The sequence below is a fragment of the Aspergillus vadensis genome, assembly GCF_003184925.1.
Source record: "Aspergillus vadensis CBS 113365 unplaced genomic scaffold BO88scaffold_24, whole genome shotgun sequence".
Classification (NCBI taxonomy): domain Eukaryota; kingdom Fungi; phylum Ascomycota; class Eurotiomycetes; order Eurotiales; family Aspergillaceae; genus Aspergillus; species Aspergillus vadensis.
This window is the reverse complement of record NW_020292062.1, coordinates 230,624-239,215: the sequence shown is the minus strand read 5'-3', so window position 1 is coordinate 239,215 and position 8,592 is coordinate 230,624. Positions and strand designations below refer to the sequence as shown.

Genomic DNA, 8,592 nt, shown 5'->3' with positions numbered 1-8,592 from the left:
TTTTTTTTTTTTTTTTTTTTCTTTACCGTTTTCTTATGGCCTGGAGCTTGTGGTGTTGTGTCCGGGGCAAAGTTCCGTTCGATAACGGAATTGGATTCAGTAAATCGGTATGCTAACGAGAACAACATCAGGGCATGGCAGGGAGCAAGACTAACGATTTCGAAACGAGTTGGGCGGAGCTATCTACTTCGCTTAAAAAGATTCACACCAAAGATGCGTCGGCTTTGTCGTTCGAGGAGATATATCGCAAGTCCTACAACATCGTCCTGGGAATGCGTGGAACGGAACTGTACGAACGGATTCAACAACTGGAACGTGAATGGTTAGATACCGAAGTCCACAAGTTGGTGATCGGGGCCATCTCGCCGAGCCTGCTGCTGGCGAAGCAGTTGGTAGATGCGCAAGACCAAGCCAATGAGAGGCGAGATGCGGGGGAGAGATTTCTGGCAGTGCTCAAGGAAGCTTGGGAGGATCATCAGCTATGTATGAAGATGATCACGGATGTTCTTATGTATATGGTAAGTGTACCATCCTCCTTCATCTGCACTGAATCCGCGTTAACTGAAGGATAATCTCATCCATCAGGACCGTGTTATGTCGACGGACCACCGAAAGCCATCCATTTATGTGGCATCAATGGCGTTATTTCGAGATCATGTGCTTCGCGCTCCCATTCGATCGGACACCACGACGAGCGTATACGATGTATTGGAGTCGACTGTGCTGTTCATGCTACAACTGGAACGGTCTGGGCATATAATCGACAGGCCTTTGATCAGACACTGCGTGTATATGCTGGAGGGGCTTTACGAGACTATTACAGAGGAGGAGTCATCGAGATTGTATCTCACTGTCTTTGAGCCGGCATTCTTGGAAGCCAGCAAGAAATTCTACCAGGCTGAGGGTCGGCGATTGCTGGAGACCGGTGATGCTGCAACCTTTTGCAAGGTCGCCACAGAGCGTCTCTCGGAAGAGACTGAAAGGTGTATTGACACGCTGTCATCACTCTCAAAGACGAAGATCAAAGATGTCCTCGATAGTGAACTGATAAAGAACAACATCGCCGAGGTGGTCAATCTCGAGGGTACCGGTGTTAGAACCATGCTGGACAATGATCGCATTGATAATCTACGAAGCGTTTACGTGCTCAGCGCAAGAGTCGACAGCAAGAAGACCCCTCTGACTACTGCCGTGCAGAGGCGGATCGTCGAGATGGGCAAGGAAATTAATGCCTCTGCAATTGCATCGCAAGTCTCGGCCACTGCTGCAGGTAAGAAGCCGGAACCTGGTGGAAAGAAGCCAGCAGAGAAACCCGTGAACCAGCAGACGGTGGCTGCCATCAAATGGGTGGACGATATCCTGCGTCTGAAGCAGAAGTTCGACAATATCTGGGAGAATGCATTCGAGTCTGATCAAGTCCTGCAGAGCGCGATAACCAGCAGCTTCTCTGAGTTCATCAATTTGTCGCAAGGTGGAGACTCGCGCAGTTCCGAATACCTCTCTCTTTTCTTCGACGAGAACCTGAAGAAGGGCATCAAGGGCAAGACAGATTCCGAGATTGATACTTTGCTGGACAACGGTATCACACTGCTGCGTTACATCAAAGACAAGGACATGTTCGAGGCATACTACAAGAAACATCTCTCCCGTCGTCTGCTGATGAAGCGCTCCGTGAGCATGGATGCTGAGCGACAGATGATCTCGAAGATGAAGATGGAAGTGGGCAATCAATTCACACAGCGCCTGGAGTCTATGTTCAAGGACATGACCATCTCTGAGGATCTGACGTCGAGCTACAAGGAACACATGCGACAGTCCAGCGACCCCGACCAAAAGCGGATTGAACTGGACATCAACGTGCTCACCAGTACGATGTGGCCCATGGAGATCATGTCCAACGCGAGAAATGACGAGGTTCAACTACCCCCTATCCTTCCCAAGGAAGTCGACAGCGTGAAGCAAAGCTTCGAACAGTTCTACCTTGGCAAGCACAATGGCCGCAAGCTGTCGTGGCAAGCCAGCATGGGCACGGCCGATATCCGCGCAACCTTCCAGCGGGCCAATGGCAAGGTCCAGCGACACGAACTCAATGTCTCTACTTACGCTATGATCATTCTACTGCTGTTCAACGATGTGCCCGCGGGCGAGTCTCTGACCTACACCGAGATCCAAGAACGCACTCGTATCCCTGACCACGATCTCATCCGAAACTTGCAATCCTTGGCCGTCGCACCCAAGACCCGTGTCCTGAAGAAAGATCCCATGAGCAAGGACGTCAAGCCCACAGACAAGTTCGTCTTCAACAACGAGTTCCAGAGTCCTTTCATGAAGGTCCGGATCGGCGTTGTCAGCGGCAGTGCCAACAAGGTCGAGAACCAAGACCAGCGCAAGGAGACGGAGAAGAAGATGAGTGAGGAGCGCGGAGCCAGCATCGAGGCTGCCATTGTCAGAATCATGAAGTATGCACCCTCCTTATACATGCTAGCGACCCACCACTAACAAAGTCACAGACAACGAAAAACACTAATTCACTCGCAACTCATGACCGAGGTGCTCTCTCAGTTATCTGCACGATTTGTCCCAGACGTCAACATGATCAAAAAGCGCATCGAGAGCTTGATTGATCGCGAGTATCTCGAGCGAGTTGAAGAGGATCCACCTACATACGGATATGTGGCGTAGCCAATACTACCCTCTGCTGGTTTTCTCTTGAATTTCACGGTTGTTTTCTTTTGTTTCATCGGTGGCGTTGAGCGTACTGAACATGAATGGTCTTGGACTTGAGCGGCGATGGCGCACGGTATGGACACGGAATGAAAGCGTTTCAGCCTACATAGATGTTGGTTGTTTTATTGACTTGATGCGGATGTTTACAAGGGTGGGTGGGTGGTGCATCAGGACGAGCGAAGCTATATGCAGTGATGAGTGATGCATTGATGATTGAAACTGAGACTGTGCAGCGCTCAAACTACTCACAAACGTAAACAAGCGTAGCATCCACCCCATCAGATAGTAAAAAGAAAACAGACGGTATATGTACTATGCAAAGGTATAATCCCCCACCCCAACGCCTCAAATGCAATCCCCCCATTCCCCCTCCCCCAAAAATCAACCCTACAAAACCTCAACCTCCCCCCTCCCCCAAGCCCCCCTAACCCCCTCCCACCTAACCGCCCAAACCTCCCCCATCCTCAACACCGTCCCCTCAACCTCCACCTCAACCCCATCCCCAGGAGGCACCACAACCCTAACCTCCTCAACAAGACACCTCACAAACACAACCTCCTTCCCATCCGGTCCCTGAACCATACTAGTCCCGCCCGCATTATCATCCAACCTCCTCAACTGCGGAGGGAAAGAATTCAAAAACGACGCTCCATAATGACCCGCCAGTAGCGTCTGATGCGCATGCAGAAAGGTTACTTCCTCCTTCGACAACGGAGATATATCATCTTCTGTACCGTCGTCTGTGAACGTTGGTGGCTCGGGGATAGAGTCCTCGGGTCTGGAGGAATCGGTCTGCGATTGTTGCGATTGAGGTTGTTGTGTGGGACGGGAGATGAGAAGTAGGTAGTGCATGCTATGCGCTGTGAGTTTCGAGAGCCGTTGGCGGAGGAGAGAGCGGATTAGGTATTGGGTTCGGGAAAGGTCGGATTGGAGGATCGAGAGGGTGAGGTTGCTTGTTGCTGCGGAGGAGGTTTGGTGGTGTGTTATTGGGTCGGTGGAGGAGGCGGCGAGGTCTTCGATGGATTCGATCTTTAGTTTGGTTTGTATGTGTTAGCTGGTTGGTGTATGGGGGAAGGAGGAATATGGGGTAGGGAAAGATGGGTTGAGGGGATACCTGTCGTCTGACGCGCTCCATCATGCGCTCCATTAAGGATGTCGGCCATGGGAGGAGCTCGGCGACGGCGCGCTCGGCGACCCAGAAGCGCGTGAGTAATTGGTGGTCGAGGGCGGTGGATTCCGGAGTGGATGTGTCTGCCGTGCGGTCGACGGAGGCGAGGATGTCGTCGATGTCCATTGTCAATTGAGCAATGTTCTGTGGTTTTGGTTTTGGTGGTGGTGATGGATGGTGAGGGGAAGATTTGCGGCGGAGGAGCGCGATGGACGGAATGGGTGGGTTGTGGGTAGCGGAGCGGAGGTGCGACAGGCCGCGATTTCATTGGGTCCGCTGCGGAGGTACATCGCTGCCACTGCTTTGCCTACAATTACTTGTAATTCCTCTACAAGGTGTTTACGGGGTGTAGCCACGTATTTTTGAAAGTTCATCTCATCATTGTCCAACATAGGAAATTAGTCCTTTAACCTCCAGTCCCCCCATACATTATAGTCGGGCCAGTAGCCGACCAGGTTCGTGGTTTATGTATGTACACCTGCACGAACATTCTCTTCGCAGGCAAGCTCTGGCTTCTTCATGCCAAATCTTGTCTTCCAATAGCGAGCGTGCATGTCAAGATTATCTCCTGATTGAGCCGTATGTCGATATGTACTGTGTGGACGGCATGTAGCGTGGCACTCCCGTAGCTTTATACAGGAGCTCGGGGTGGATGATTAAACGACGGTAGAGAGTAATAGGAAATTAGTCGCAGAAAGAAATGCCAGCTGGCGAGGTATCATAAGTCGATCACGAATGTGTCGAAGATCAAGGTGGTCGTCAAAAACATAGGAAATAAAATCCGAAGGGAGTGGTCGGATGGCAAGAAAACGGGGTCGAACTCGGTCGAAAGGTGAGGTGCAGGTCGCGAGAAGCAATAAGTCGTCTTCAAATCGTAAAGCAAAAGGTACTCCAGTAAGTCAAACCAATCGTCGTCAGAATGGCCGTCTGATAACCGCACCAACCCCAATTGATAGGAAAGAAACCCAAGCAAACGAATGGTGTGGATGCAGTGAGACAGTTGACGCCACTGCTATCCCAATGCAAAACGCTCTGACGCCAATACCCAGAAACTCGCTAGGAGCAATTGACCCGCAGTGGCCAAACTGTATCTGAATGTCGAACGACAGGTAAAAGAAATCCAAAGGAAGGCCCGTAAGGTGGTAGCAATTGGCAGCACATCATGATACCCATAAATCACGGCGTGTGCCAGGTACATTTAAGGAAATGTTCCAGCTCAGTAGGAAAGCATGCGTCGGCCGGAGAAGCGTCCAGATGCTGGACTCTCAGCGAATGGGGACCCGAGGAACCGGTTGCGGTCACCAGCGTTATTGCGACACCTCCCCGTGGGACTGTCTTCCATCTGAGGAGAGTGCTGACCAAAGGCAAACGTCTGCGCTCGGTTGAGCTTGGACCTCTGCTTGACCTTCCCGAGGCCACGCTCGCAGGCAAACTCGTGTTCCTTGGCGCTCATCTCAACATAATTTTGTGGATAGCACAAGGTCCGGTGTTCCGCAAAGAATGCGCTGTAGCCACCCTCCAGAATGTACATGTCGGGATAGCTAAGGTGCGGATATTGGTCCACGTTATAGGCACGATCCTTATGGCGGATATACTTCGCCATGATCGGGGCCCGATGGGCGGAATATTCACAATGAAAGACCAAGGCCGTCCGCGGCTTTGGGCTTGCGAAGAGTTCGGCGGCCAGAAAGTCCTTGTCGTTATAGTTGACGGCTCCGGTGATGTGCCCGCCCTCGTACTCATACTCGAAGCGGCAGTCGACGACCATGATGTTATCGAAACGATCATTGTACTTGCCATCCAGGAGCTCCACGAGGATACTCTTATCGATGCGAGGCAGTGTATCGGCCTGGTCCTCAGAAAAGGTGTGAGGGAGCTGCAGGCTCGGGGTTCCTTCAATGTCGGGGATCGACGGAAGTGGTGCATTTGTAGTATAGTTAGCCTCTTTATCGACAACAATATCCTCCGGGTGCTCAAACATGCTCAGCGAGCGTCGGCACTGCTTCCGAGGGCGCGTCATCGGGTGGGAATTTTTGCGGATCGAAGCCGCCGTGGGCGAGCCATTGCCGCGGACATGGCTCCCACTGCTTCCAAGTTGGGGTCTCAGTCGGGGATTGATCAGGATTCCGCTGGAGTGGCGACTCAATGATGGCCGTTCCCGCTGTGGTGACTCGTTGAACATGTCCTCCAGTGATGCAGATGCGCTCAGCGATGTTTTCCCTCCTTTGCTCTGGAACTTGAATGGTGGTGCCTGGCTCTCCGGGGCGGGTTTGGTCATGCCCAGCTGAAAGGTCTGGGCTTTGCTCCTGGCTAAACTTGGCCGCAAGAAGGTCGGACGTCTTCTCCTACAGACACAAATGTAATTAGATCCACATCGCCCAAAATCACGTCCAAGCACTTCTCTCTTACTCTTGCAGGCTATCCTTTTGCTGGACGAGCGGCGATTCCTCGAGTGGGCTAGCGGCGGCAGACATCATCGGAGTATCCATTGTAGCCAGGCTAGGCGAGTCAAGTTCGGCTTCATTCAGAAGGCCGAATGCCGGCTTATGCGGTAACGGGGACATTTCCATGATATCCATGGCCGGAGCAGGCGAGGACGCGGGTAGTGGAGGTGTGGTCATAGACTCTGCTCTACAGTTAAGCAATCCACCCTCATATGACCTCAAATGGGAGTCTTCTTACCACACCGGTTACTATTCCCGAGTAGACTCGCAGTGAACAAAGACCGCCGGGGCGTAGTCAGCTGCGGACTAATTTTGGGTGTTAGTGAATCCCTTCATGGCTGAACCAGACATTCGGAACAAAGACCCGAACCCAACGGCAGAACAAACCTTTGATCAATGTGAAAATTTTGAGACAGATCCGCGGCGAGGCTAGCCGTGGGAGACGAGCCTCGAACGGGTTTCACATTAAAATAGTCCCCATGGCCTTTCTTCATGGAGAGGTCTTTGAAGTTGAAATTCTTGTGGCCCAGTCCACGCATTGGACTGAAAGAAGTATAGGAAGTCGGTGCATCTGCACGAAAGCAATGCCCGAACATCACCGAGGGGGGCTGCATGGCAGCCAACGGGGACGAATGTTCCATTCTTGCCGGAGAATGGTAGTCTTCCGCTCTCTCTGGTATTCCACGCCCAAAAAAGTCGACGACCAAGCGAAGTAATAGCTAGTAGCCAAGAAACAGACGACAGATACGGTGCGGACTATATCTATCCGGCATACACTACACGGCAGATGTGGTACAATCGTAGTCGTCGTAGTCTATCCAGCTCCTTGCACTCCTCCTAGTATATCCCGACTTGTCTCAGATCCCGAACCTTCGCAGAATGTAATGACGGCTTCGAGAAGTCTTTAACTGACCAGTCCGAAACCGCACTACTCGGTGACGAAGCCGTCGGTTTAGAGTGACATAGCTGGGGTGTCCAGTGGGGGATCAAGGTGATTTCGGGAAGGGTACGGGTTGGAATAGGAAGCAGGTCGGACGGGCAAGATGGCTAGAGAGAGAACCGCAGACCAGATCAGCAAAGGCACACCCTCACAGCGAAGAATTAGGGGGACGGGATGGTTGCAGATAGGCCATAGATATGGTACGCTAATGCAGTCGGGGGAAAGTTACCGAAGAGAAGAGGACTGAATGCGGGACTGGGCCTGGGCGAAGCTCACACGACGGAGCATGGGAATGAAGAGCAGGGGAAAGAAGCTCTTAAGAAGAAGGTGGAGAGCAGACGTTTAAGAGCTAGCTAGGGAGAGAGAAAGAAGGAAGAGAAAGAAAAAAGGTCTGGAGAAAGTGAAGCTGAAGGGATGCCCTTGTTGCAATGGCAACGCAAAAGTGGGGAGGGATCTCCAGATGCTCTGCGCAGAGCTTAAGCGACGATGGGTTAGGCTGTGTCAGAAAACCAATGTCGAACCGGTTTGGTCCATGACCGCATTAAAGGATTTGACCCTTCAGAAAAAAAACCCAGGCAAGACACCGCCTGCTCTTTTGCTTGGTTGCTTGGTTGCTGGTTGCTGGTTGTCTCTGCAAGGCCTGGCTAGTTTCCTATTGAGGAGTAGATTGACTCTTCATTCTTGGAGAAGGGATTGATTGATTTCTTTCTGTTCTGGTTTGGCCGGAGAATAGAAGCGACTGACTACTATGTTACTTGCTCCTAACTAAATTATCTGGTATTCCCGAATAGCCGCCCTAGTATCCAAATCGTACTTACTGAGTAGATTTCCCTCTCTTTCTCTTCAACTTTATTTCCCTCTTTTTTTTTTAACTCCTCTTCGGGCGCATATTGAATTTTGCAGTGACAGCTGTAGGTACCTTCCAACATACATACATTAGATACGCATACCAAGGAAGATTTATTTCCTTGTTCGGGAAAGGAGAGGTACCAATACCATACAGTTATGTACGTTGTATGTATATGTAGTATGGGTATGGGTATGGGTATGTGTATGTATGTATGTACTGAGTATAGAAGTTGTCGAGTGACCTTCCAGAGTCAGGCATAGTCATCTCCAGAGTAAGTAGGTACCCGGACTGGGACTAGTCCAGCCAGGCTAGGGCTCTGGGCGCCCCTCGTTGCCGGGACTCCCTTGCCGCCAGCACCAGCGCTAGCCGCTGCTCAGCAACCCCCCGCCTATCAGCGTCCTTACTGCCTCACCCGCTCACTATCGTCTTAGTAGTCCTCTACCAATCTCGGCGGGCTGGCTGA

At 51.5% G+C, this 8,592-nt stretch overlaps 3 protein-coding genes across 3 annotated transcripts in view; 1 reads left to right on the top strand and 2 right to left on the bottom strand.

Moving 5' to 3' along the window:
* The window catches only part of BO88DRAFT_407394 (cullin family protein), a 3,252-nt gene extending 294 nt beyond the window's left edge, over positions 1-2,958 (top strand). Inside the window, exons 2-4 of the mRNA XM_025707419.1 lie at positions 132-518; positions 586-2,459; positions 2,511-2,958. Coding sequence (XP_025559424.1) covers positions 132-518; positions 586-2,459; positions 2,511-2,682 — 2,433 coding nt within the window. The 3' untranslated portion in view covers positions 2,683-2,958. The remainder of the gene's footprint in view (positions 1-131; positions 519-585; positions 2,460-2,510) is intronic.
* A 156-nt stretch (positions 2,959-3,114) lies between these two features.
* sld5 (putative GINS DNA replication complex subunit Sld5) lies at positions 3,115-4,063 on the bottom strand (the record flags this gene model as incomplete). Its single annotated transcript, XM_025704216.1, has 2 exons — positions 3,842-4,063; positions 3,115-3,756 (listed from the first exon to the last, which is right to left on the bottom strand). The coding sequence occupies exons 1-2, from the start codon at positions 4,019-4,021 to the stop codon at positions 3,115-3,117; spliced, it is 822 nt and encodes a 273-aa protein (XP_025559423.1). The 5' UTR covers positions 4,022-4,063.
* Positions 4,064-5,111: 1,048 nt separating this feature from the next.
* Positions 5,112-6,980, bottom strand: nimT (putative tyrosine protein phosphatase MIH1; the record flags this gene model as incomplete). The annotated part of the gene is made up of 4 exons (XM_025703413.1): positions 5,112-6,240; positions 6,305-6,524; positions 6,578-6,645; positions 6,727-6,980. The coding sequence occupies 4 exons, from the start codon at positions 6,978-6,980 to the stop codon at positions 5,112-5,114; spliced, it is 1,671 nt and encodes a 556-aa protein (XP_025559422.1).
* Between the last annotated feature and the right edge of the window lie 1,612 nt (positions 6,981-8,592).